The 27,566-nt window shown below is 40.6% G+C and overlaps 4 protein-coding genes across 5 annotated transcripts; 2 read left to right on the top strand and 2 right to left on the bottom strand.

The window, feature by feature from the left end:
* Positions 1–810: 810 nt before the first annotated feature.
* LOC130701346 (uncharacterized) lies at positions 811–26,776 on the bottom strand. The gene is made up of 5 exons (XM_057523316.1): positions 26,772–26,776; positions 1,847–1,907; positions 1,448–1,767; positions 1,181–1,375; positions 811–1,109 (listed from the first exon to the last, which is right to left on the bottom strand). Exons 2-5 carry the CDS (start codon positions 1,884–1,886, stop codon positions 1,071–1,073), a joined length of 594 nt encoding a protein of 197 aa, XP_057379299.1. The 5' UTR covers positions 1,887–1,907; positions 26,772–26,776; the 3' UTR covers positions 811–1,070.
* On the bottom strand, positions 2,524–7,007 carry LOC130701250 (ataxin-2-like protein). The gene is made up of 11 exons (XM_057523216.2): positions 6,783–7,007; positions 6,504–6,711; positions 6,332–6,441; positions 6,142–6,266; positions 5,802–6,064; positions 5,165–5,731; positions 4,603–5,105; positions 4,278–4,533; positions 4,046–4,206; positions 3,656–3,926; positions 2,524–3,570 (listed from the first exon to the last, which is right to left on the bottom strand). Exons 1-11 carry the CDS (start codon positions 6,969–6,971, stop codon positions 3,326–3,328), a joined length of 2,898 nt encoding a protein of 965 aa, XP_057379199.1. The 5' UTR covers positions 6,972–7,007; the 3' UTR covers positions 2,524–3,325.
* Positions 8,451–12,694, top strand: LOC130701298 (phosphatidylserine decarboxylase proenzyme, mitochondrial-like). 2 transcript variants are annotated; one of them, XM_057523268.2, is made up of 7 exons: positions 8,451–8,608; positions 9,084–9,245; positions 10,723–10,985; positions 11,099–11,197; positions 11,287–11,473; positions 11,570–11,746; positions 11,857–12,694. In XM_057523268.2, exons 2-7 carry the CDS (start codon positions 9,107–9,109, stop codon positions 12,342–12,344), a joined length of 1,353 nt encoding a protein of 450 aa, XP_057379251.1. In that variant the 5' UTR covers positions 8,451–8,608; positions 9,084–9,106; the 3' UTR covers positions 12,345–12,694. The 2 variants fall into 2 exon arrangements, with proteins under 2 accessions (XP_057379251.1, XP_057379259.1); XM_057523276.2 differs by lacking the exons at positions 8,451–8,608; positions 9,084–9,245 and adding an exon at positions 9,929–10,100.
* Positions 15,219–19,454, top strand: LOC130701262 (carboxypeptidase D-like). The gene is made up of 8 exons (XM_057523225.2): positions 15,219–15,801; positions 16,917–17,050; positions 17,171–17,307; positions 17,469–17,656; positions 17,767–18,239; positions 18,345–18,434; positions 18,543–18,653; positions 18,800–19,454. The coding sequence occupies exons 1-8, from the start codon at positions 15,261–15,263 to the stop codon at positions 18,884–18,886; spliced, it is 1,761 nt and encodes a 586-aa protein (XP_057379208.1). The 5' UTR covers positions 15,219–15,260; the 3' UTR covers positions 18,887–19,454.
* Positions 26,777–27,566: the final 790 nt, after the last annotated feature.

Here is a 27,566-nt window from a genome sequence, read left to right as displayed (position 1 = left end):
ACATTGTAACTATAACATGTCCTGAGATTTGAACTCAGGGTACCAAGTATCGCAGAAAGACGCTCTACCACAGAGCTACGGACCACATGAGCATTTCGGACAGGTAAAAAAAATAATTATGCAAACAAAAAAACAGCCTAGACTATATGTTCATATTCGATTTCATAGATAGAGATTCATATTCATTTAGATTCATATTATTATTATTAAAAGAAATAAGAAACTTTACACATAACTTATGAACCAATGTTAGAGCATCGTCACTGCATGATGAAGGTCTGGGTGTCGGTTCCCACAAGAGTTAAACGGTAATCTATCATATCAATTAAATTGGAAAATATCAAACTACTATAAACTATTGGTTTCGCACTTTTAAGTTGAAGACTGAAACGGGTGAGATTGAAGTGTAAAAACCAGTAAGACAATAAAGCATTACAAAGATTGCTAATTTTCAGAGTGAACAATAACAGAAGAAATGGGCATCTGAATCTCCCATACTACTATTTGTATAAAGCCCAAAGACGGGTTTGGCGTACTTGTTGGTTAAAAAATAATTTTTGGCCAAACAGTCCTAATTTATAGCCAAACAAGCTATACAGCCCGACTTGGATCGTAATTAAGGCATTCACATGGGATCTCTTTAACAAACTTTTACTATGTAAAAAAATAAAAATAAAAGAAATGATAATGACTTACTTTTTCTATATGATGGGGGAAAATCTTGTAGGTCGATTGATTTGCAACGCAAACAAAAGAAAGCGTTTTTCCATTGTCCAGCTTAACATTGCCTGTATGTATCAAATCTATTACTCCTTTAAAATTTAGTTTATTTGTGTGTCCGAAGTATCGGATTCAGTACAATTTTTACTATTTACAACATGAATCTCAAATATGCCTATACACATCCTCTACCTGATATAAGCCACTAGTAGCTCAACCATTGTTCTGTTGTGATTGAAGTTGATGAAACCCATTCTTTTTCTATAACGATTATAGACAAGCTAGCAATATCAACAGTGCTGAAGATGTTACATTGGATATATTTCAATATTCAGACTCTTAATGAACCATCAAGATTTTCCACTTTGCAACTGTTTTGCTGAAAGTACCTGAAATCACAAATTATGCCTAAACTTTAGTATCAGAACAATTAAATTTTTAAAACAGTACCAATAAATACCATTTCATCACACTTTTTGTGCAGCAAATGAATTCTGTCAATTATGCATTTTCTTTTTGCTCTTGCTTCTTTTTGGTTTTCTTTGAAGCTGAGTTCATCAAGAGCTATCAAAATTGTCATTAATTCCTCAGCCAAACAATTAATTTTTTTGACAGTTTTTGGCAAATTATCAATCAATGGCTTAGGTGCAAACCCCTAGTAAATGTGCAAAAGTTAAAGACATACAACTAAGAAAGGCAAAACATAAAAATTATTATGAGCTTTTACCCTTTCTATTTCTAGAATATCCTTTTCAAAACCACTAAGTTGCCGTGCAAGAGAGTCACATGATACTTCCCATTTCTTCATTAGTTTGTAATTTTCATCCTCTTCGTCAGCTTTTTTACCGAGCACTAAAACTTTTGCAGGAGATTTTAATCCTAGGGTGCCTAAATGTTTATTCATGTCTTCGGCATGGTTGTTTAGAGCTCGACCGTTATATATAACTCTTTGGCAGTGAACAGGAATTTCCGTTTCTCGTTCGATTTCGGTACAGAGATCACCAACGGACGTTTGGAAGGTAACATGTAACTCAAATTTTTTATTTCCTAAAAGAAGAAACACGATTAGTTTGAGCAAAACTTTCATTGAGTGTTGTTTCTTTTCTTAAATTAAGGATAAAATAACCATTTTTTCCTTGAACGATTAAAATATTGTCGTTGCCCATTTTAGAAGCAAGTGTTGCACTCTATAACTGAAGACGATGACAGTAGCAGACGACAGTACACGAATCGTGTTTTCGTGTAACGATCGTTCAAAGGTGTTAGTCTGTGACTGTATTTCTTAAGCTAGTAAATTCAAAGTAATTAAACTTACACAAGAAGGAATGAAAAAATTATATTCTTTAAGAAAAAGGCCAATCTAAATAAAGCAATGTACAGCCTACGCGACTTCTCACAGAAAGAAAAAGAGCTAATGAAATTTGCCGAATTGTCTGGAATCGTTATGAATCCCCGAATTTTGAGGTATTCACAAAGCGTTATTTAACTAAAGCTATCCAGTTATTTAAATATTTCAGTATTTTATTTAACACAAGCTTCTCTATTTCTCAGAAGCATCATTGAACTCCTCCAGGCAAACACTTCTCCAGCATCCATCATACAAATGTTGAATGAATTATCAATCTTCCGTGTACAGGAGAAGACAAGGAGGCAAAAATTGCTTAAAAATGTGATTGAAAAATAATGCTGTAAGCATGCTCTTGTTTCTCTTCAAATATATTTTTAATTCCCTTTGCATTAGAAAATGCTACAGTAAAGTAGTGTGAGGGGGAAGAATTTCAGCCAATTCTGTGTTCTTGAATGTTTCAGGATATTGGGCAATGAAGAGGGAAATTATTTTAAAACAAAAAATTCTTTTAAAAAAAGTTCTCAATAAATAATTCCTCAGTAGGGTAGTTGACTTTTTCCAGAGGAAAAATCTTAATTGATTCAAGTTGAATTGGATTTCAAAGGGTTCCAATTCAGCCACTGTTTAACTTGACAGTTGTTTCCAGAAACTTATTCTGACAGATCAAATAAAAAAAAAGTGCAGGCTGAAAAAGAGTCTACCGAAAACACAGCTGCACAGATTGAAAAGTTTTGAAATTCAAGAAGGAACAAGAAAAAATATGATGAAAAAATATTCGTTTCTGTCAGTTACAGGTTAGATGGGCGATTGAAACATTTGCCACCTATTTTGTACGCCAAAAAAAAAATGGGCCTAACTAACAGATGGCAATGGTTTCAAATAAATCCACTACAAAAATTTTGTTCACTCAGTTTCACCAGTTGCCTAGGTCGTCTGTCGTTTCATGAACAGGAGGAAGTGGTCTTACCCCTTTCACTTCTTTCTAGAGAACAAAATCGAAGGAAAATTATGGGAAGAGATGAATTGAATTCTTGTAGGTAGACTTTGATTGGTTTGGAAATTTTTTTGTGTTTTGTATCTGGTTTTGTTTCTGTACGTGGACAACTTATTGATTATGAGGGACCAATTGTTGCATATGGGAAGGCTGCCCACCTGTTCCTTCAAACACAAAGTATCAATCAATCGACCGACCAGCCGTACTTGACTTGATAATTGAATTCAAAAAATTTCCTAAATTATTTTGTTGCTAAAAGCAAATCAGACCAAGCGTTGAAGTGCTTGATTACCGGGGGCTTGCTGAATGTAATGAATTTGAGGTATGGGCATGCCCATTGCGGCCGACGAGCCAAGCGGAAGGAGCTGCACGCCCTGTGGGCCTCCCGGACCGCCTGACGGTCCGGAGACGCCCGGTGGCAGCTGGGTATGACCCGGGGGGAGCAACACCATAGGATAGGGGGCATGGTGGCTATGGAGGGGACCTTGTGAGTGTCCATGATGTCCTCCTGAAATAAAGAGGTTAAATTTCAACGTTTTATAAACATTGCCTCTACCCCTCCGATTTCTAAGCAATCACGGGCGACAACATACCAGCTGTTTGGTATATCAATTGAGGGGGATTCCCGCTTTGAGTCTGGGCCATTGAGTGCTGTTGAGCTGGCGACGGAGTCGAATTAGGGTGGTGGTGCTGCTGCTGCTGCGAAGGTGCCATTTGACCTTGGTTGTTCATTCCTTGACCATGGCCCGGTGACATATGTGACGTCATGTAGATTGGACCGTGTCCCGTTGTCATTGTGTCACCGAATGACGAATTTGAAACCATGCCCTGCATCTGCGGTCCAACTAAGCGCATCGCGTACAACTGCAACACAAAAATCATGATTCGGCAAATTTATTACAAGACACATTAGGCTATTTACCAAAATTCTTTAAGTGTTATTCTGGAGAATAAGCAAATAAGAACGGCGGCCACTAATTTACCTGTGTATAAGGCTGGGGTGTTCCTTGCATCATGGCACCTTGCGGCGGATAGAAGAGCTGTGGTCCACCAATTGGGGCAGGTGCCATCAAAGGCTGTCCCGTGGCGGCGGCCACGTGCATCGGCGACGCTAATTCCGGTCGATGGACGGGCATCGGTGAGGCTGTAATGCAGTAGATCATGGCACATGAAGTAACACACTAAACTACTAAATTTTGAGAATAAAAATCTCACGCTTGCGGAATCGCGTCCCGCCCGGATTGTGGGCTGTGTAGTGTGGTTGGTTACCACCTTGGTTGGGTCCCTGGTTTTGTACTCCACCTGGATTGGCAGGAACGTAGTGGACAACGGGCATTAAAGGCAGACCTTGTGCAGGACTACCCGAACCACCCATACCACCACCCATATTGGGTCCTAATTGGGTCATGGGTGCAGGTATTAACATCTGACCACCTTGTTGAGTTTGTGGGGTATGAGACCGAGGGGGAGTCTATGCAAAAGTATTACCGAGAACAGTTTTAAAACGTTGCAGGATTAGTAAATGAATTAACAGACTTACCGGTACAAAGACCCGTGCGTTTGGATTTAGAACGAATTCTTTCGCATTTGGATTCAAGCTTGATTTCTTCAGTGTGTCTGACATCTTTTCTACGGATTCGCCTACTTTATCATCCACTGGTGTTGCTTCGCGAGGAGTGCCAACGCTAGCGCCAGGAGGCGTGACCACAGTAGGCGTCGCATTGACCTGCACGGGGCTGACAACCGGTGAACGAGATGGCTGTGCCGGAACAGTCTGAGCAGAAGGCGTAGCCACGGGTGCCGTTGGGGCGGCAGGAGTCAAGGCAGATGTGGCGCCAACGGCTGGCGAAACAACGGGTGCAACTGGAGCCGGTGGCGGAGGAGTGCTTGTTTTGTTAGGTGTTGGAGCCGGATTGCCTGTCGTAGGAGAAGGAGCTGCTTTATTTTCTTCAACAGGGGTAGTTTCAGCTGGCCCGGATAATGCCAGGCGAAAATCTTGACCAAATTTCTTCAGATCCGAGTTTTGGTCATCTCTAGTCTTGCCTATTTGATATAGAAAAGTTTGTTTCATTTTTCATTACGCATAGATAGAACATGCTTACCTGCGTACGTCTTCCTTTGCTCTTTTGGACCGTGGTCGCGTTGGGGAAGTGAAGAAATTGGGGCGTGCGAATGGGATGGAGCGTGACTACTTTTCGAGTCGTAAGCCGAGTCGCGGTTGACTTTGCGCTCGTCGCCGTTCGCCAAGCGAGAATCCGATTGTTGAGCAGAGGTTTTATTATTGTTATAACCACCAGGCGGTCCTTGGGAGCGGTTATAGTATGGACCGGAAGAAGAGCCCCGCCCTTGAGAAGATCCTTGGAATGGCTGGTGTTGTGGCCCACCCTGATGGTAGCTTCCTCCATGGTGTACTGGCCCCGAGTTGTTGGGGTGCGACTGCGAAGTGTGAACAGCCCGGCCATCGCCATCGTAGTTGTTACCCCCATGGTAAGATCCACCACCTCCGCCGCCTCCACCACCACCTCCTCCTACCGACTGATGTCGAGGAGCTAGGTTAGAATGAGCGTGCCCTCCATGGGCACCGTGGGGAGGTGGCGTAGAGCGCATAATCTTGCCCATATTTTGAATACCACCTTTAATAGGCCGCTTATTCGGATGAACGTATTTCGCTGCCAATAGAAATAGGACACGTTTAGTACTTTTTGTCCATCTGCACGAACGAATAGCTGGCTAACGTACAGTTATGAGCACCACCCCCACCGGCATTAGTGGATGCCGTGCTTCCTCCGCTGCCACTCGCTGCGGTCCCTCCTCGGTCAGATGAGCGGTTACTAAAGTCTCGGAAGTCACGGGGCTCTCGGCGTTCACGATCATGGCTGGGCCTTACCACGGCAGAGTACTTTTCTTCTTCATCACTAGCGTTTTCGAGTTCCGCCTGTGCTTTAGAGGCGGCGTTCCCTTCGATACTGTTAGCCAGGAGTGACGCTTGAGCTTCTCTTTCCCTATCATGACCAAGATAATTTTTAGTAGTTCAATCACCAATGTAAATGATGACGAAAGAACTAATAATTAATCTTACTTGAATTCGGCAGAGTCTCTCCTTTCCAGTTTACACGTATACTGTGACAAGTCTTGCTCAAAACTAGACTGAACTCCATAGACTTTTTCATTCCTGGCAAACATTTCATTGGGATCCCATCCATTCTAGACATGCAAATGTAATATTGTCAATTCACAGACAGCTGGAACGAAAAACCTGTTTAGCTTACAGCATTGTCCAAGGAAATGTTACAATCATCACCATCACCCTCCCAGGGCTCAAGCTCTTTCTCTCCACTAAGCCCATTAAAACGGCTAATGGATGTATCAGTGGCAAAATCTGCGGAATTGTCAATATGAGCATGAATTTTGCACCAATATACAAATCATGTGTGTGGATACCTTTAGTTGCATAATCTAGTTCCACATCTTTGGAGCTCATCATAACAATCATTTGGGAACCAAAGACAACCTCCCTAGAAACTGATTTAATGTCAATTTTATCAGGCTGGCTGGGGTCAACTGTATGAACCAGTTCTAAAACAACTTCTAACTGAGGAGAAAACGTGCTAAAAATTCCTTCAAATATTTTCCCATTCGAAAGTTGAATCTAAAGACACAAACCAAGATAATAAACTTTTAGATTAACCTCCAAAGACATCATCACATAAGGCACCATACCTGAACTGTATTCCCCATAAGGGAAGTAATTGTTTCACAAAATCTTAAATTCTGATAAATGCCTTCATAAGGGATATCTTTGTCTGTTTTGTTTCTAGAAGGTGGTGTGTTGCGACTCGTAACATTGCAGTTCCCCGAAGTATTTTGAGGGGTTGTGGGCTTGCCCATTTTTGCCTTGGATTTATTCATTGTGTTTCCCCTCCAAAATTTCAACTTGGGATGAAAAGAAGAGTCCTAGAAAACTTCATACAATTAACAACACTCCAATAACAGCCTGAAATGAAAACCATAAAAAGCACATAAATGCTGGGTTAATCTCAGAATTAATTCGAAGATTCACAAAACTGGATATTACCTTGAATAATGTTTAACTCCCTGCTTGCTACTATATCGTTTTCGTGGAGTTCGGCTCACTTGACAGAAAAAGAACAAGGTTCTGCGATCTCGGGAGCCGGACGAGTAACTTGTGTGGGGGCCGGTTTTTCACGCACGACTTTACCCTTTTGTCGTTCAAATCGGCGTGCAGAAACGTGAAGTGTAATGGTCAATCCACGGCCGAGGAGTTCAATTGAGGATAGTGCTCGGTTTCTTTCCGTCACAGTAACGGGCAGAAATTTTAATACGCCAAAGAAAACGTTCTTAGACCTGAGGACGTGAAAATCCACCACCATCAAGAAGTCATTCTGTGTATCTTGTGTGTTCTGTGTGTGTGTAATACATATGGCCACCACTGGAAAAAAAGTGGAGATACTCGCCTGTCTCAATCTCAAGATGTGATTTTCAAATCCGATAGAGATAAGTTTCCTCAGCTGTCTAAAACCCTTTTCCAGTCACAAAATTCGAAATGAACCAAAGCCCGTCGTTTTAATAGACGAATCAATGAAGATAATGTGGAATTGATAAAGGATCTATTTTAAGCGCGTAGGAATTGGCAGACGTTGTGAAAGTCCCCGAAGAACATGAACTGCCCCTTCATAGGTGGCAGCAATAGTATTTATTTAGTGGGAGTCACCTAGCGGTAACTATTAATAACAATGTAAAGAAAAAATAAACATAAGAAAATACAAAAACAATTTCCAGAGAAATTTTTATTTGCTAAAATTCATAGGCAGTAAATTCCGATGTAGAACACAACACAATGCATAGAATATATATACATATACTTATATATTTATTTACCATTGTGGAATATTTGGGATATAAGCCCGTGTCCATGATGTCTAGCTTAATCCTAGGACTATGATTATGCTCAAACATTACAAGCAGAATATCTTACTTGCCACTTTCAAAAGTTAAAAGTTATCAGTAATTTTATCTTTCGACAAATATACCTTATTCAATCACATTGACGATCAAAGAATCCGAGTAGCATCGAACGGAAAGTATTTTGAACAGAAGACGTGAAGATGTTCACACAAAGACGATTCTAAACAACCTCTCGAGCCTCAGACGTTGCCGCGATGTTACTATTAGAGCTTCTTGAATTTCTTTCTTATTAACTTGCGTTTTCATAAATAGAAAATAGGAATTTGTATAGGATAGCAGATATTTTTGTATTATTAATTAACTTTGGTTTCGTTGTTGGCACTTAGAACCTCTAATGCTGTTGCAGGGAAAATCGACGATATTTAGAGACTTGGATAAGAGGTGGGGTAAAGTTGGCACGTTTTCCGTTGTCTGCTAATGTTGACTATTAGAACTTGGATATTGGATTTGTTTCTTCCTACAGTGAGCATTTCCTAAAAAGATTTCATTACTTTGTAGTTTTCTTGGAATTACCGTAGCATTTTTAATTATTAAAGCTGTTATCCACCAATCTTTTTGAGGTAAATAACATGACATGGTTTAAACGTTAGCGCTTAAAATAATTTCGTCAGTTTGGATTCAGTATAGAACGATTTGGAAATCTTAAATTTTTTTGTCGACATTTTTGTCTCAGTTTGCACTAAATAAGAAACTGTTTTGTATAGAATGATGTTGGTTCCAAGATACGATCATGGGTGTGTAGGTGTCAGGTTGCTTCTCTTTTGCTGACTTTATCTTTCTTCGTTCTGATAATGATGATGTTTGGCTTAGTGGTTGCAGAATAACCAAATCATTCTGGTTTTTACGCCAAGAACATTTTGTTGTCAAGCTGCTGTTATTGCTGATATGAGGTTTTAATGATTCAACATTTTACATTAGGTGACACAAAAACTAAGGAAATGAATATGAAATTTGGTGCATTGAATGTGTTATGATATTGATGTAAACAATTCTGGTTACCCTGAACTGAGTATAATTTCTCCCTTTTTGCTACAGATTTCACTCTTGAGGGTCTCAACATGTCAGCTCTGTTTGTCCGGTTACCTCAAACAGCCTTTAGAATAAATCTTCACCGAGTTATTATTCCTTGCCAACAAAGATGCACTAGTCAATTGCTGTCATTGCCTTTACGACCTGGCTCCACATACTACCAAAGAGGTAATTACTTAACCAACTAAACCTATCTATTATTCAACTATGGCGAATAAATAAGAAATCGAAATATACGTGTCAAGAGTTTTATGACGCGTTTCCCTTTCCGTTTGTATACATGCCCATCTTCGCGCTGACATTACGTAACGAGCACTAAGGCCCTTTAAAAACAAATCATTGCGAGACTTCCTGTAAGATAGTTGTGCTTTCGATGCGCGCTATCACCAACGTATCCTGGAAGAAATTGAGGCCGATTTTACGTTAAAAGATTGGGCGACTTTAAATTAATTTCTTTCCTGACGAGGAATACTTCTTGTGCCTTTTCGCGAAACGAAATTATCAAGCAATCGCATATGGCGTGTGATAATTTCCTGACGAACGTTGAAAGAGAAAACTTTGAGAAACTGATTGAAAGTGAGAGCTCCCCTACGCAGCCCAGTCTTTTGAGCATCTCTTTAACACAGTTGAAAGAATTCCCATACGTTTCAACGATAACCAACGTACATGGTTCCCCATATCCGAAATGTGATTTGATTATTAGTGCTTCTTTGCCCATTCTCACTTGCCGAAGATTAATAGGCGCCGATAAGCCAAATATTGTCTACACTTCTTTTTTTTTCTCTTTGTGTTCAACCGCTCGCCACTCTCACACACACAAACTCCTACACTATAAGATAGTCAGCTGCGTCCACGTCCAGTCTTTCGGGGGCAGTCGTTTCGCGTGGTTGGTCGACAGCGCGATCGTTAATATGAAAGTGACATTAGCAACGCGTTTATCCGGTACTATGGGCGAGGGGGCAACTCCATGGCTCCGTCGGCCGTTTGTCCCGCGCCCCAGAAAATGGACTCCAAGGTGGAAAGGTTAGTGCCCAGCGTAATCTATTGATTGTCGAATCATCGTTGGCTTCGTAACGCATCCTTGTGTCAATTTCGTCTGTCCCCGTTCCGTAACGACAAAAAAACAAAATAATAGGTTGTTGAAATGCACCAGTTTGAAAAATTAACAGTTCGAAGATATTACCAGTTGTCCCAAGGTCAGTACCCTTCTGGAAGCTTCAAGTGAGTCACTTTCGGTTGCCGGGTTTGCGTGATTGGTTCCCGGTCGACTCGCGTGATGTGGCCAGAGGCTAGTTAGAACTCCGCCAAGGCGCAATCTTCTCTTTCCTATTATATAGCAACACTGTTTGTTATTCGATTGCACTGTTTCTACGCTTTTCGTCTTCCATTCGACTGCATTGCTACATGGGGCTAGCTTTACCGGATATCCCCACAGTGTCGCATCTGCGCCATTGACATCACAAACACGTCGTACTAGCTCGTTGTTATTTCGCCCTCGTCGGGAACATTATTATCCCCCTCTAGTTTCTTTTTTTTTTTTTTTTTTTTTTTCACAATAAACGCGCTAGCCAAGGAATTTGCAATAAAATGAATGTGTGTCTTTTGCAATCGTTTCTAACGCTTTTGATTTCTATCGAATAATCAGGGCCGTTCACGAGGCCGATCTTCAGGCGAAGCGTGTCGTCCTCAACTGGCGAATCAAACGATGTTAAAGCCACGTCGGCCATGGCGGCCACCGCCGCATTTAAAGGTGCTAAAAATTCGCGGTGGCGTCGGTTCGTGTTGAAGCCTTTCGTCTTCGTCCAGTTCTTCTTGGGCATTGGATTGCTGGCCATCGCCTTGAAACAGTTCCGGCGCAAAAACACTCATCCAGCGCAATCTCCAGAACTTATCGCCAAAGATTGGGAGGTATCTATTGCGGAGAGAACGGTTATCGCTTTTAACGGAAACTGTTTTTTTTTTTTTGTTTGTTTCAATGGTTCTTTTCCGTTTTTTTTTTTTTTTCTATTCGTCACGACTAGATCCTGTACTATCGCATCATCCCCTTCCGTGCCATATCTCGCGCATGGGGTTGGTTAACCAACTGCCATTTACCGGTTTGGGCGCGACAGCCGCTTTTGGTACGAACATGATGGAACTCAATGTTCCGTTATTAATGAAGAAGATGTTAAAAGATGGATATCGTTTTTTTGTTTCCATCGTGTCACAGGGTCTGTACGCCCGTACGTTCAACTGCAACCTGGAAGAAGCGATGGATGGCAATCTGGATAATTACTCATGTCTTGCTGAATTCTTTAGAAGGAAACTCAAGAACGGAGTGAGACCCATTGATCCGGCCAGTACGGTGGTAGCGCCTTCGGATGGAACCGTGTTGAATTTTGGACGTGTCACAGCTGGTGAGTACAGTACTTTTTGTTTGCAACTCACGATGCATAAATTAGATTTAAATAAAAAATTTGAAAATGTCTGATTGTAACGCATTTGGCTTACAGGGATGATGGAGCAGGTGAAAGGCGTGAGCTACCCGTTGGGCGAGTTCCTCGGTCCAGCTTACTGGCGGAATGGACCTGAAGTTCGACCCCCCGGTCAGACTGAGATGGAATACGAAAAGTCACTACTCGTTAACAAAGAAAACGACTTGTTCCACTGCGTCATCTACCTCGCTCCAGGTACTTTTGATTCGTTTGAAAAACAATTTCACGATCATTAACCGCTAAATGCATTCCTGTACAAATGTCGTTTCTCTTTTTTTTTTTTTTCTATTGCTTCCGGCCGATAGGCGATTATCATTGCTTCCATTCACCGGTGGACTGGACAGTCAACTTTCGACGACATTTTCCAGGTGCATTACTTAGCGTGAATCCGAGCATCGCCAAATGGGTGGCGGGCCTGTTCAGCCTGAACGAACGAGCCGTTTACGTTGGCCAATGGAAGCACGGTTTCTTCTCGATGACACCCGTCGGCGCCACAAATGTCGGCTCAATCCGAGTTTATGGCGACCAGGACCTGAGGACCAACTGCACCAAATGGGCCCTACCTCTGCCTTACTACGACCGTTACATGGGACCGGCCGAGTCCGATTCCAAGGAGATTCCACTGCATAAAGGCGAGATATTTGGTGAATTCAATCTCGGCTCCACCATCGTCCTCATCTTTGAAGCTCCAAAGGATTTCGAATTCAGCATACGGCCCGGGGAAAAGATCCGAATGGGCCAGTCGCTCCACGTCACCGGTTCCAGCGTGAAACAAGAAGCTGTTGCGCACTAGGAAAAAATCCCTCTAATCAAAATCTGAAGAAGATAAAAAAGCCTGTACCTATTTTGACCGTTACATGTTGATTGTTTAGTGAAGGAAACGTTAAATTGGCTTCAGTGATTCACTTTGTCTTGACGTGTTTACCCTTTGTCGTGCGATGAACGTCATCAACGCCGAAGGAGTCAAATCCACCACTATGTGGCTTGTCTGTAAAACTTTTGTCTTCCACAGCGCAAAAGAAAAAAAAAAAATCTGAAACTAAGAAAAACTAGCTCTTTCGCATTTGGTCGCGTATGTTCCTCATTGTGTGCTTTGATATCATGAGAAACGAGGCCAAATATAAAGACCTGCTATTCTAGAAACTGGTATGTGAATTATTATTATTTATAACCAAAGGGAAGGGAGGGGGAACGTCTGATGAAGAAAAAGGAAGAAATGTTCTAGAAAAAAAAAGAACAAAGTAAGAAAATGTGGGCTGGAGGAACACTTAGCTCGCACCAGCTGTTGTTTCCGTCTGTTGTTATTTCCTCTTGCATCTTTGTCCTTCCTTTCGTACGAGATAGGGAAAAAAAACGATAGAGATAAAAAAAAAAAAAAAAAAGAGAAAAAGGAAAAAAAAAAAAAAAAAGAAAAGTTCAATGCACTTCTCATTACCGAGAAGGAGAAGCAGTAGCATCGGGAACCGTAACAAACCCCCTCGGAGCAAGACGCCGACGATCATCTTGGGCCTGTTTCATCCTTCCCCCCTCCCGATACTGCAGCGGTCCACTCACGCTATGTGTACAACCTCCTTGATTTCTATCTTCTCCTCATCCACATGGTCATTCACACTACATTCGACTCAAACATTTGGATAATTTCCATTTTTTTAAAATCTTTTTTCATCGCTTTTCTTTCTTCTTTTGCTTAACGAAGAACATGCGTCTATTGTTTCTCTTCTTTTGGGAGTTCCCTTTTCTTTTTGTTATTCAAACCCTTTTTTTTTTTTTTTTTTTTTTTACTTTGTTTTGTTTTCCAAACGGAAAACGAGCCGACAAGAGTGTCAGCACCGGAGGAGGTATGTAATAGTTTGCAATGTTAGGTTGGCGGCGTTTGTCTGGGTCGAGTCATTTTTCAAAGACGGATGAACGGCCTCCCGCTGGCACATCAGCAAATGCAACCAGCGGCGTTTCTCCATACAAGCAACCGACGGGCGTATTCGTTTGTTTTGTTTTTCAGGAGGGGGCGATTCTTTACAGAATCATTTCCTTTCCGTTCGTACCGGAAACTTGATTTGTTGCTGAAAGAAAACGGTGCCCTGCTGGTTCACTTTTATGGGGGAAATTGATAAAACGCCTTCCAGCCTGGAAGCGATTTTCCTAAAACAATAGATACAACAGTAGACTATGTAATCATTAGAACAAAAAAAAATAAAAAAAAAGGGTCAAGCTTGTTATGCAAAGCTAAAAAGAAAACATTCCACGGTCATTTTCTGTGTTTTTTTTTCGTCCGTTTAGGACAAGACCAGCGTGTGTAGGATGAGACGACGCAACAAGGGGGGCAAAGCAATAACTTGCCAACAAGACTAACGACTTGAAAATAACAGCTGTCATGGGAAGGGCCGACTCAATGTGTAACGTCGCCGCTTGCGGATTGCGAAATAAATCGAGAAATGTGGGGGGAGGCCAAAAGAAGAACGGCTGCGCATTCATCGTGTAACTTCTAAAAAAAAAAAGGGCTTTATAGCGGGTCCCGTTAAAATATCATTGACGGAAAGAAAAAAAAAAAAATACTTGCATAAATATGAGCACTAACGTCACCCCAGCAAGACAAATTTTTTATTTTTTTTCTTTTCTTTCACCCGCACGATGGTATAAGACGGCTCCATTATATGTTTGTACATACGGACATGTATAAACATCACGCGTCAACTCAATGACCGAGTAAAAAAAAAAAAAAAAAAAAAAAAGAAATAAACGCGTGGGATTAAATCGACCGTGAATAATTCCCCAACGAGAATGTCCTTTCTCAGCTACTAAACAATTTCTTGTAATAGCTGTCACACTATTTGACGCTAGATTTCACGATCTGTATCAACACGGCATTTCCTTTTTTTTCGTACCCTACTCATTTCTCGCGATCTTTTCAAAGCCATTCTTTTAATGACGTTTGTGCATATTCATGCGCAAATAATAAGTAGCATATGTAGCGTGTTGATAAACCGCGCAGCGGTTGATATCCTCTGGTTTTTCTCTCTTTTTCCTCGTCGTCGTCGGTGGCGCTGACTCTCTTTGGCGTGTTGTTGTTGTTGTTGCTTGTCTTTTGCGGCGAAACGCTGTGCTATCACCGCAGCGCTATTGCACCGTTCCAGGAGGCAACGGGCAACCAACACGTTCAAATAAAAGTAAAAAGAAAAAAAAATGAAGAAAAAAAAAAGAAGTAGAAGTAGTAGGAGGAGGAGGAATAACATCAAGTCCCGTTGTACCAGCCCTTCGGCTACGTATTAACAGAGGAATAATAAAACACGAAACCTTTTTTTTTTTCTTTTCTTCCTTTCAAGAGGGAGGGTTGGCTTTTTGGTTGTTGGCTCCCTTTTTCCGGTTTCTCTCATTTCTGTGTGTGTCTTGTCTCCGTGTGTCTCGTTCATTCTTGAGTGGTTCGGCGTTACTACAACAATTCCACGCAGTCGGTTGAGTGCAGTGACGGTGTTCAGTTTTCTCCCGGGTGTTTGTGCATCTCGAAAATTCACAAGAAAAAAAAAATAATAATAGCAAAAAGACATCGAAGAACTCATTAATTGTTTTTTTCCCATCTAATTTTGGAACACGTTTCCAGTGAGGTTAAAATTAATACCGTTTGAAATTTTTCTTAAAAAACAAGTTTTCGCACAATAAAAACGGCCCCCAAAGTTCTCGCTTTCAAGTGATACATTCCAAAAAGCAAAAAGAAATGAAGACGGCTGTTTGGTACACGTCGACATTTCTCGTCATCTTCGTCTACCTATATTGCTACCTGGTGCAGTTCATCCGCGGTGCGGAAATCCGGCCGCAACTGCATCTGCACCAGCCGCTGTTGCGCAACCGACTCGGAGGGGCACAGCCACCGTCACACATGGCATCTCTTCCGCCAGTGATTGTTGGCGCTCCTTCGCGTCATCTCGGCTGGCCATTAGGCGGATCAAGTGGCGGAAATCAGCATCCGTCCTTGCAGCGCCATCTTCCTCCGGTACCACCTCCTCCGCCAGCCTCGGTCTTCTCCGATTACTTGACGCCGGGCAACATGGCCGTTTCGTCATCCATCTCGGTGTCATCTTCCGTGTCGTCGGCTCCCGTTCATCCGTCAGTGACGGCCGCTCCAGCAACTCCCGCAGCTCCCAAACCGCTGGATTTCAGTTATCATAATTACGAAGACATGACGACCTGGTTGAAGCACTTTAGCGCATCCAATCCCGATCTAACGGCCCTTTACTCCATCGGCAAATCCGTTCAAGGTGAATGAATCATTTGTTTGTTTTGTGTTTTGCGGCATTCTGCACAGAAACGTCTGCGAGGGTTTTTTGCCACCTTGTAACATCCGTCACAGTCCAGGTGGCACAGCGTGAGTTAATTGCGGCTACGAAGAAAAAAAAGGTAGCAGCCGGTCGAGCCAATTAGAAATCTTTTTTCTTTTGTTTTTATTTGTTCTTGGAACATTTTCATAGCGAAAGAGAGAACCCGTTAGATCTATGACAGACGGTATCGTTTTGCCACCGATACGGATAAGATGATACAGTCACGCGAAAGAGAAAAGAAAACAACAGCAAAATCGAAAAACGGAGATTGCTGTGCCGATCAATTCAATCGGAAGGTGCTGGGATTCACGCTCGGGTGTTTATTGTAATAAATTATTAGACAATACTACTGTACTGTTACTAACCACGTTTCTAATATATATACGGGGTGCACACTTCGAATGGCTGCGTCGGGAACAAGTTCCCGTTAGACGCTAACGTATGTACTTAGGTGAAAGAGACTCTGACTTAAAGGGTCAATGAGTTAAAAGGCTAAAAAAGACGGGAAAATAAATCAGAATTGGAAAATAAATATTTCTCACGCTTAGACAGCAAACAGTTGGTTCCTTAGACATCGTACCGTTGCTATTCTCCTTTTGTGCATGGCCAACCTCAAACTCACCGTCTAAACGGTGATTCTTCTTATCGCAGCCGAGTCAAACAAATTTCTTTGGCTTCTTTTTGTAGGCCAAATTTATTTTGTCGACCGTAAACTAGTGACCTAAACTCACACGGTTTGTGTGTCTCCCACAGAGAATGTGATTCTGTAAGCTCTGGTTATGCAGCTGCCCCTTTTTTTCACGACTATCACGCCAGATTGCATCAGCTCCCCAACTGTCGAGTTTAACTTTTTCTTTACGATTAGACAACTGTTCAGTTTAGTTCCCGCACTCAATTGGCAGAGATCTTTAACAAGAAAACAAATGAACCTACGTAATAGAGGTCGAGATGTTTCACCATTTGAAAAACAAATGTGAACTGATTTCAATAGTTAAACATGTCTCTCGTTCTACTTGTTTTCAATACTAACGGTGGACTACCCTAATGACATGCAGGTCGCGAATTGTGGGTAATGGTGGTATCTTCTTCTCCGTTCCAACACATGAAAGGCAAGCCGGATGTCAAGTACGTGGCAAACATCCACGGTAACGAGGCCGTCAGCAGAGAAATGGCCCTCCATCTTATCGAAGTAAGTACTCACTCACAAAAAAAAAACGAATATGCCTGCCTATTTTCTTACCACGCAAAGTGATTGATGGCAAAATGAATACGTTTTTATTACTCTTTTCCCGGATGTGGTATTCCCTAGCATTTGGTTAAAAACTACAGGGAAGACGGCTACGTCCGCTGGCTCTTGGAGCAGACTCGCATCCACATTTTGCCAAGTTTGAATCCAGACGGATTCGAAGTGGCCCGCGAGGGGACTTGCACCGGTGGTCAAGGAAGGTGAGCAAACCATTCATCATCTTTGAACACACACATACACGCTCACAGCTATCCATCTTTTTTTGAGACACCTGTTGGACATTTGATGAAGGCCCGCATTCTTTGTCTTGAAAAATCTACATCTTTCGTGACGTGATTACGTGTTTAAATTCTTGACACAGGTACAACGCGCGTGGTTTCGATTTGAATCGAAACTTTCCCGATTACTTCAAGCAGAACACTAAACGTGTACAACCGGAAACTGAAGCCTACAAGGAATGGATAGCTAAGATTCAATTCACCCTATCCGCTGGACTCCATGCCGGTGCATTAGTCGCTTCCTATCCCTTCGATAACACTCCTAACTCAGGTAACTCCCCTCCGCGTAAAACCGCCCCCCCCCCCCCCACTAAACAATTCATTTTCCAAGACAGTTTTACATCAATTTTCAAAAAAAAAAATGTTTTGGGGTTTGCCCAGTTTACCAAGCGTTCACGTCGACTCCGTCCCTGACGCCGGACGACGACGTCTTCCATCATTTGGCGGCCCTGTATGCACGCAATCACGCTACCATGTACCAAGGAGTGGCGTGCAAGCCCGGCTCGCCCTCCTTCCCCAACGGGACGACCAACGGAGCGGCCTGGTACCCGTTGACGGGCGGAGCTCAAGATTACTCGTACGTTTGGACGGGCACGATGGAGATCACCGTCGAAATGGCCTGTTGCAAATACCCGCCGGCATCTGAATTGCCCGTCCATTGGAGCGAGCATCGGCAAGCGCTTATCCGTTTCGTGGGAGAAGCTCACCGTGGCGTACGAGGTTTCGTGACCGACGGTAACGGTCGACCGCTAGAAAACGTCGCAATGAAAATCAAAGGTCGCGACGCACCGTTCCAGACTACCAAACATGGCGAATTTTGGCGCATTCTTTTACCAGGCTATTATCGGATTGAGGTACGTGTTTCAAAATATCGTGAAAAAAAATTCATTAGCAATGCAAATTTTGGATGGAAATTTTAAAGAAAAGTAACGAACGTTATCGTGTGCTCATAATGACAGGCATATAAAGAAGGTTACGAACCGGTTGAAGAAGATTTTAGCGTCACCGATCATCACGCCACGCAAGTCAATCTGACTCTTTTCAAACAGGTATTATCTAAATAACAATTCATTTCGTGCGACTGTTTTTTTTTTTTGTGCGATTACAAAAATTCGGAGAGAAACTGATTGATCATCGCTGATATTCCCGAATAACAGGTTGACACTAAAAATGGATTTGGAACATTAGACGACGTCAGTAATTACTACGCCTTATCGACGAGTGAAGAACGACCCAACAAACGACACCCTAGCATTTCCAATAAACAGGTATGTGGTGATGAATAGGCGTATTACGCAAAAAAAAAAACCGTTTAACATTTGTGCAGATAAGTTATTTCATTAGAGAACATCAGCGGTGATGTGAAAGTATTAATCGTTAATGGATTCTCATTTATTTTTGGCGGACCCGTTAGGACGTTCCCCATCCTACGGGACTCAGTGGGCTCCTGATCACGCTGAGATCGCAAATGGACAATCTCTTTGCAAACCTATTTGGTTGAAGAATCGAATTTTAAATGAGAAACAGTAAAAAAAAAAAAAAAAATCCGGATAAAAACACATTTGATTGATGAAAGAAATTCACGGAAGAGCGCATCCTGTGACGGTCGGTTATTTTGACCATAGTGACAACGGATGCAAAACCCACGCTTCTAATTTTTTTTTATTTTAAGCCTCTTTTAAAAACATTTTTGTTCCGGATGGATAGTCGTCTCTTCGCTAGGTTGCAGCGGAGGGAAAAGAAACAACCATTGGTCATTTCCGGCATTCTTTCTTTTATTGAAATGGACTCGTCTACCAGTTCGTATCAATTCTGTACTACATTGTTTTGTTTTTTGGATCAAAGTGTGTACTGTACATATGGAACTCCCTTCCCAAATGTTATTTCCTCTATTCCGATTGTCTGCAAAAACAATCACCCCTGTTTGCCCCATCTTAAAAAACATTCTTATCGCACTACAACCCCAACAACTATTTATATGCACATCCGTCATGAGCGCACGTATCAATTACGTGTACTGAGGACAAGAAGGTGGATCGATATCGATGCAAGACAAAATAAATAAAAACCTATAAGGAAACAAAACAGAGCCTTTGTTGGGGAGGATGTATCTTGGGCGACGATAGAATCCTAGGCAACACACATCAGAGTATGCAATCCAATTTGCATGAAAATACGTGTCCCCCGGTAACAACGCTGCATGCATACACAGAAATAGAATAAAAAAACAAATGAAGTCTATTTTTTAACACGACGCCTAAAGGTCTTTTTGATGAGACTCCGGTAGGCAATTGCCGGAAATTCCCCCATTTTGTTTTTGGCATTAGGGATATCCAACCCAGTGATACATGTTGCAATCAAATTCATCAGCGTCAGTTCTCGTTGATGATGAATAGTGACTCCAAAAAGACTAAGGTAAAGCCCAGCTGACGCGATTGTAACATTGGAAAGACCCTAACAGACACTTCCCTACACCAGCAATAAACAACTCAGACAGCAAACGGAAAAAATAGGACCGCTGCCGGTATTAGGAAATAGAAAAAAAAGGGGAAAGAAACGTGAAACGAAGCTGTTTTTACCCCCACACAGACCAATTTACCCGACACAGACCTTTGCAAAAAGAGAAGGTGTTAATGAAAAAACAGAAGCAAAACAGCACTCACAGACACGTTAGAAACACTTCACGAGAAATACCAATCGTAGTTGAAAACAAGACTAAACGGACTCGATTTACTAAACGATGTGTGCTAAAAAAAAACAACAACTAATGCAAAAGAATTATAGGGAAACACGCAGTACCTGAGACGAAGGATCGAACGTTACGAAGAAGAAAATCCGCCCACCTAACTAAGCAACGAAGCACAACCAGAGGTAGCAAACGACTGAAATAGTTCTACGAAAAGGCATCCGAAATCGACTAGCAAACCCTTTAGGCATCCACGTGTGACCTTTGAAAAAAGTCCCTTTCAAATGTACCCAATCACCTAACATACGCGAAGGACGGGACGTAAACGATGAAAAGTCAAGGTGATTTTTGAAAGTTAATCAGAAAAGGACAGCGAATAACAGGATCTAAGAATCCATGAAAGAAAAAATGATGGGTAAATATAAAACGTAATTTGGAATGCCATTGCTTTTAAATGTCAATGAACACAGTTTTTTTTCCAGGTTTGAAAGACCTTGATAAACACAATCCGGCTGGATGTATTTAGACGTTGCTAAGCGGCTCCGGTTTGGTGCCTCAACTGTAAAAACTAGCAAAGATTCTACCATTCTAGAAAAGTTTACAAAAAAAACGAAAGTTTTAATGCTTATTCATATTATGCCTCACTGGTTTTTTGCACTCAAATCTCATCACGTTATATTGTCTTTCGGAACCAATGGTTTATGACACCATGAAAATTGCCAATTTAAGTGTTTTGACACATTATCATTAAATTCTTGTAGAAATCGATCCCCAGGCTTTCAACACGCACTGCCGAAGCGCTAACGTTGAGCCATGAGTTAAATGTATACTTACTTATTTCGCCTTATGATGTGATAGGAACATATTGTCTAGGCTGTTTTTGTTTTCTTGCATAATAATTTTGTTTACCTGTCCGCATCAAACACAAGTTATGTAGCTCTGTGGTAAAGCGTTGTTCTATAACATATTTGATGACATGGGTTCAAATCTCAGCAGATGCTATAGTTACAATATAGACGTATAATGTTTATTCCATGTATTACTTTAAAGAATTCATCATGACGTAAATGAAATATTTATCTTTAAATGTTTGTCAAAATTATTCGAAGCGTGAATTGTTGTCAATAGTTCATAAAAAAAAAAAATGTTGCTGTAGGACTCATAGAGCTTCGGCGAGGTAAGCCGAAAGTATATGGTTCAGTTTCCAGAAGAATCAGAATAAAATAAAGTAATAAATTAAAGCTCAACAGGCTACAGCAGCATCTAGTTGACGGTTAAACATTCGGTTGATCTAGCATATAGTTAGCATGCTGACGAGAAGACAAAATGATAATACGCCAGAGTATGAGGTATTATTGTACCTTATGTTTGAAATGCAATAATTCGGAGGACATAAACAGCAAATATATAAAAACCAGCGCCATAAAAGATGTTCGTTTTTTCGACTCGAAATATTCCAATGGCAACATCGGATACACCCGAGAATCATCCAAAATCAGCTGGATGCCGACATCAGCTAGCAGAACAAGATCAGCTGAAACCTGACTGTAGGGCCTACGTGTTTCGTGGGTGCTGTAAGGCCATGGGGATTTTAAAAATTACTTTTGAAGGTACGTCTTTTTTAAAAAAATGTATTATTATTTTTCCATAAAAAGGTTTTGTCAGGAGAGAGAGGGCTTTAGCGAGTGCACGTCCTAGAATGCAAATTTGGATCCCAAGCCATTCCACCGCAGAAGAAATCCACGTTGAAGCCTCGATCCACACGTGGACGAAATAAAATTAGGTAGTTCATCACAGTGGCGAATCGTTCGTAGCAGCCATTCAGGTGATGGTTTCACAGTTCTGCTCAAAATTTTTCTGTCACTTTAGCCCAGTGCCACCACAGCAATGTTAACGGAACTTCATTACGAGTGTGAATGTTACTTGGCACATAAGCATGTTAATTGACTCAAAATATGTCAAATCATTGTGTCTGTGAATGTGAGCATGTACTTTTTACACTATTGTTGGTAGCCATTAAATATGCAGGTATATCTATCTATTTTTTCATAGGTGATGAGCTGAATTTGTTCACAAGGCTTTGTAAGTTGTGCATCCAACAACCTTTGAAATTTTGGTTGGAATCTGGTTCCTAGTCTGATTCTCCTACTTTTTCCTAGACCACATTAAGGTTATTTGGTTTTGCAAATTTGCAATCTGCTCATGTTCAAAATTCAATGTATTTCTATTACAGTCGATTAATGCCAAGTAACTAAAACTTTGTTTAAATTCTACAGGTAGTTTTTTGTTAAATGATGATCTGAGTATTCTCCATCAGCATTAGATACCTTACATTGGTAATCCATTTTAGGTATTTGGTTTAACCTTACATTATTTACCTTTTCATCTTCCTGCCCGTCACACTAAACATTGTTAACAGAGAAAATACTGCTGGACAACATATACGTCTCGTACGACAGAAACATTCACGTCTTCTTACTATCGTCAGGTTACCTACCGTAATCTGTAACTTTTAAAGTCTGCCGCATGACTGATGCGCTGGTTTCGAGGTTGAGGGCAAGTGAAAGAGGATCGCAAAAAAAAATCATCGCCATCTCTACTACAGGCATTTTTGTATACATTTATTTTTTTTTTTTTTTTTGTCATTAACCAGCCCCAAAGCATTTTATATCAGTAAATCTCAAATGATTGAGTGCCAACAAGCATTAAAATGCCTTACACGCGGGTTTGATGGATATTGCCATGAAGACTGCCGAAGTTGGCCATCGTACGGAAACCTAGAAATGGCGTGAGTTCCAAATCAAACATGTATTAGGTACTTCTCAGTTTTCGGTAAATCGATAAAGTATTTGTAATGCCATTATTTTGCATTTTCAGAATTTTAGTGGAGGAATTTTTTGTTAAACATGCTTGATCTACACAAAAATTTTCTGTTCAGAGCCTTATGCAATGGTTTTCATTTCCAATTTGTATGTTCTTTCGCAAGCGTCTGCCAGAAGTTTTATATGAATGCCAAACAGTGAACCTATGAGTCATGTAAGTCACTTTAGCAAGAATTTTGTGTGCTTAACGGTTTTTTTTCTGTTCTTAAAATAGGTTAATGGTAACACTGGATCAGAAAAGGGTCTTGAATGAGACGAGACACTGAATAAATTGTGATGATTAACGTAACGGATGACATGGAATTTATATACTTTATTCGGATTCCCATACGGTATTTGATATTTAAAAAATTGAAGTGCATATCTGGGCTCCCTTCCTTTCCGTAGCCCCGTTTCCCCTTGACTCGTAATAAGCCCGTAGGGGGTCATGCCCCTACTGTACGGTATATATAAAAATAACATATACCGAGGTTTGGAGGGCTCTGGCCGGAAAGGGGACGTGGGGGTCCGCGTAGTCCGATGATGTGTTCACGGAGGGCGACGTGGCTATCCGCAAATCCGAATTAAAGGTTAATCGCTCCAGTAAAAATGTTCCATATCTTCGGCTCTTCTTCCGGCTTCTCTTAGCCAATCACCGGGTAATCTCCCCGGTGGGTCAACAAGGCAGTGTCTCCCCCTGCCTGGGTTGACGGCAACTTTTGAAAGGGCTATTGTGCCTTTTTAAAGTTGCAAAAATAATTGTAATGTGCAGAGAATTGTCAATAAATTTTTTTTTATAAAATATTTTTTGCAAAATTTGTTTCTTTCATTGTCTGTGTTCGCTGTGTTCACACAATACAATTTTAATTCAACTTTTTTTTTTGTTAATTTAGCTTGCTCAATTCACCTTTATTGGTTTTGCCACCTTTGATGGTAAGCATTGTTTCCATTGGTTTATCGTTTATCTGTAATTATTCAATTATTATTTATTACACTCTTTGAATTCTTCAACTTAGATTCAAGGAACAACGTGTAATGCCTGGTAATTTCCATTCTGTCTCTCTTTCTATTCTATATCTGAAGTAATTTTGTATTTGTATTTTATTTTACTCGTATGGGAACCGATCCCCTGACATTCAGCGTGCAACGCCGATGCTCTAACATTGAGCCACGAGATATATCTAAATTGTTTATTATCGCATATCATGTGTTATCATCTAGGATGTTTATGCAGTCTTTCACAACTATATGTTTATCTTTCTTTTGATTTCATTAGGTCCATAGTTCTGTGGAAGAGTCTTTATCTGCGATACCTGTTACCCTGGGTTCAAACCTCAGTAGATGTATATAATTGAAGCAGAAAAAATGTAGAAAAGGATATAGCCGCAATGAATAGAAAAGAATATTGCAGCGTTACATTTCAATTTTATTCTAAGCGTAAATATAAGTCCGTAGGTGACAAGAAATAATCTTTTCTTCATTCAATTGCAAACTATATTCATAGCGGCTATATCCTTTTCTACATTTTTTCTGCTTCAATTATATACATCTACTGAGGTTTGAACCCAGGGTAACAGGTATCGCAGATAAAGACTCTTCCACAGAACTATGGACCTAATGAAAGCAAAAGAAAGATAAACATATAGTTGTGAAAGACTGCATGAACATCCTAGATGATAACACATGATATGCGATAACAAACAATTTATATATATCTCGTGGCTCAATGTTAGAGCATCGGCGTTGCACGCTGAATGTCAGGGGATCGGTTCCCATACGAGTAAAATAAAATACAAATACAAAATTACTTCAGATATAGAATAGAAAGAGAGACAGAATGGAAATTACCAGGCATTACACGTTGTTCCTTGAATCTAAGTTGAAGAATTCAAAGAGTGTAATAAATAATAATTGAATAATTACAGATAAACGATAAACCAATGGAAACAATGCTTACCATCAAAGGTGGCAAAACCAATAAAGGTGAATTGAGCAAGCTAAATTAACAAAAAAAAAAGTTGATTAATGTATTGTGTGAACACAGCGAACACAGACAATGAAAGAAACAAATTTTGCAAAAAATATTTTATAAAAAAAAATTTATTGACAATTCTCTGCACATTACAATTATTTTTGCAACTTTAAAAAGGCACAATAGCCCTTTCAAAAGTTGCCGTCAACCCAGGCAGGGGGAGACACTGCCTTGTTGACCCACCGGGGAGATTACCCGGTGATTGGCTAAGAGAAGCCGGAAGAAGAGCCGAAGATATGGAACATTTTTACTGGAGCGATTAACCTTTAATTCGGATTTGCGGATAGCCACGTCGCCCTCCGTGAACACATCATCGGACTACGCGGACCCCCACGTCCCCTTTCCGGCCAGAGCCCTCCAAACCTCGGTATATGTTATTTTTATATATACCGTACAGTAGGGGCATGACCCCCTACGGGCTTATTACGAGTCAAGGGGAAACGGGGCTACGGAAAGGAAGGGAGCCCAGATATGCACTTCAATTTTTTAAATATTAAATACCGTATGGGAATCCGAATAAAGTATATAAATTCCATGTCATCCGTTACGTTAATCATCACAATTTATTCAGTGTCTCGTCTCATTCAAGACCCTTTTCTGATCCAGTGTTACCATTAACCTATTTTAAGAACAGAAAAAAAACCGTTAAGCACACAAAATTCTTGCTAAAGTGACTTACATGACTCATAGGTTCACTGTTTGGCATTCATATAAAACTTCTGGCAGATGCTTGCGAAAGAACATACAAATTGGAAATGAAAACCATTGCATAAGGCTCTGAACAGAAAATTTTTGTGTAGATCAAGCATGTTTAACAAAAAATTCCTCCACTAAAATTCTGAAAATGCAAAATAATGGCATTACAAATACTTTATCGATTTACCGAAAACTGAGAAGTACCTAATACATGTTTGATGTGGAACTCACGCCATTTCTAGGTTTCCGTACGATGGCCAACTTCGGCAGTCTTCATGGCAATATCCATCAAACCCGCGTGTAAGGCATTTCAATGCTTGTTGGCACTCAATCATTTGAGATTTACTGATATAAAATGCTTTGGGGCTGGTTAATGACAAAAAAAAAAAAAAAAAAATAAATGTATACAAAAATGCCTGTAGTAGAGATGGCGATGATTTTTTTTTGCGATCCTCTTTCACTTGCCCTCAACCTCGAAACCAGCGCATCAGTCATGCGGCAGACTTTAAAAGTTACAGATTACGGTAGGTAACCTGACGATAGTAAGAAGACGTGAATGTTTCTGTCGTACGAGACGTATATGTTGTCCAGCAGTATTTTCTCTGTTAACAATGTTTAGTGTGACGGGCAGGAAGATGAAAAGGTAAATAATGTAAGGTTAAACCAAATACCTAAAATGGATTACCAATGTAAGGTATCTAATGCTGATGGAGAATACTCAGATCGTCATTTAACAAAAAACTACCTGTAGAATTTAAACAAAGTTTTAGTTACTTGGCATTAATCGACTGTAATAGAAATACATTGAATTTTGAACATGAGCAGATTGCAAATTTGCAAAACCAAATAACCTTAATGTGGTCTAGGAAAAAGTAGGAGAATCAGACTAGGAACCAGATTCCAACCAAAATTTCAAAGGTTGTTGGATGCACAACTTACAAAGCCTTGTGAACAAATTCAGCTCATCACCTATGAAAAAATAGATAGATATACCTGCATATTTAATGGCTACCAACAATAGTGTAAAAAGTACATGCTCACATTCACAGACACAATGATTTGACATATTTTGAGTCAATTAACATGCTTATGTGTCAAGTAACATTCACACTCGTAATGAAGTTCCGTTAATATTATTATCCATAAGGCGGATTGAAATTTTAATTGATGAACTATATAGTATGTTTCTAAAATTTGTAGAACAGACAGTACGAAATGATGCGGATGGAGAAAACGCTCCAGACTTAAGTGCAGACACTTTCGAAATCCAGACGCCATCTATTGGGAGAAAAATCTCAGAAAAATTCGGGTGGATCAGGGGTTCGTCAAAGGGTAGTATGGTATATGGTAATTGAACAGAATATAACACAAACGCTTGATAAAATCCCTTTCGGGACACGCCTTTGCATGCCCAGAACGTTCGGATGACACATTCCAGCACGTGTGACAGTGCCGGATGTAAAAAGTCGCTATTATCGGCGTAACAGCTGCTATTCTTTTGTCAATGATATGCCCAAAAACTTTTGGAAACAACGGCATGGATCAACAGGAAAGTATAAGTCATAAGAAAGCTAGCAGTATTCTACTCTTAAAAAGAACAACGGGAAAAGGAATCTAATAAATGGAACGAAACAAAACAAACAACGCGAGAATCTATTTTTAAAAAAAGAACGTGTTTGCCCCGGACTATAGTCCACTGCTGAGAGAGGGGCAATTTTGGTTAGCTGGGATCTCTTTTACAGAAAAAGAATGGGTAAAAAATATATATATATATAAGTGCTGGACTAGAACATAGCTTTATTTTGCCTTTTCGTGGGTTTGGTAGATCCTTTATTTCGCATTGGGAACGCCTACAACGCATTGCATGCCCTGGATTTTTTTGTTTCTTTCGCTATGGCAACATTTT

Source organism: Daphnia carinata, chromosome 10 (genome assembly GCF_022539665.2).
Source record: "Daphnia carinata strain CSIRO-1 chromosome 10, CSIRO_AGI_Dcar_HiC_V3, whole genome shotgun sequence".
NCBI lineage: Eukaryota > Metazoa > Arthropoda > Branchiopoda > Diplostraca > Daphniidae > Daphnia > Daphnia carinata.
The sequence above is the reverse complement of the archived record's forward strand: the minus strand, read 5'-3'. Positions and strand labels throughout refer to the sequence as shown.

Excerpts from the sequence above, each read along its gene's own strand:
- LOC130701346 (XM_057523316.1), bottom strand. The coding sequence starts at position 1,886 with ATGGGCAACGACAATATTTTAATCGTTCAAGGAAAAAATG. Across the intron at positions 1,768-1,846 it reads AATCGTTCAAGGAAAAAATG|GAAATAAAAAATTTGAGTTA; the intron begins GTTATTTTATCC and ends TTCTTCTTTTAG. Across the intron at positions 1,376-1,447 it reads ATATTCTAGAAATAGAAAGG|GGGTTTGCACCTAAGCCATT; the intron begins GTAAAAGCTCAT and ends CACATTTACTAG.
- LOC130701250 (XM_057523216.2), bottom strand. The coding sequence starts at position 6,971 with ATGAATAAATCCAAGGCAAAAATGGGCAAGCCCACAACCCCTCAAAAT. Across the intron at positions 5,106-5,164 it reads GCAAAGGAAGACGTACGCAG|GCAAGACTAGAGATGACCAA; the intron begins GTAAGCATGTTC and ends TATATCAAATAG. Across the intron at positions 3,927-4,045 it reads CACCCCAGCCTTATACACAG|TTGTACGCGATGCGCTTAGT; the intron begins GTAAATTAGTGG and ends TTTGTGTTGCAG.
- LOC130701298 (XM_057523268.2), top strand. The coding sequence starts at position 9,107 with ATGTCAGCTCTGTTTGTCCGGTTACCTCAAACAGCCTTTAGAATAAAT. Across the intron at positions 9,246-10,722 it reads CTCCACATACTACCAAAGAG|GGCCGTTCACGAGGCCGATC; the intron begins GTAATTACTTAA and ends TCGAATAATCAG. Across the intron at positions 11,198-11,286 it reads GGGCGCGACAGCCGCTTTTG|GGTCTGTACGCCCGTACGTT; the intron begins GTACGAACATGA and ends ATCGTGTCACAG.
- LOC130701262 (XM_057523225.2), top strand. The coding sequence starts at position 15,261 with ATGAAGACGGCTGTTTGGTACACGTCGACATTTCTCGTCATCTTCGTC. Across the intron at positions 15,802-16,916 it reads CATCGGCAAATCCGTTCAAG|GTCGCGAATTGTGGGTAATG; the intron begins GTGAATGAATCA and ends AATGACATGCAG. Across the intron at positions 18,240-18,344 it reads CAGGCTATTATCGGATTGAG|GCATATAAAGAAGGTTACGA; the intron begins GTACGTGTTTCA and ends TCATAATGACAG.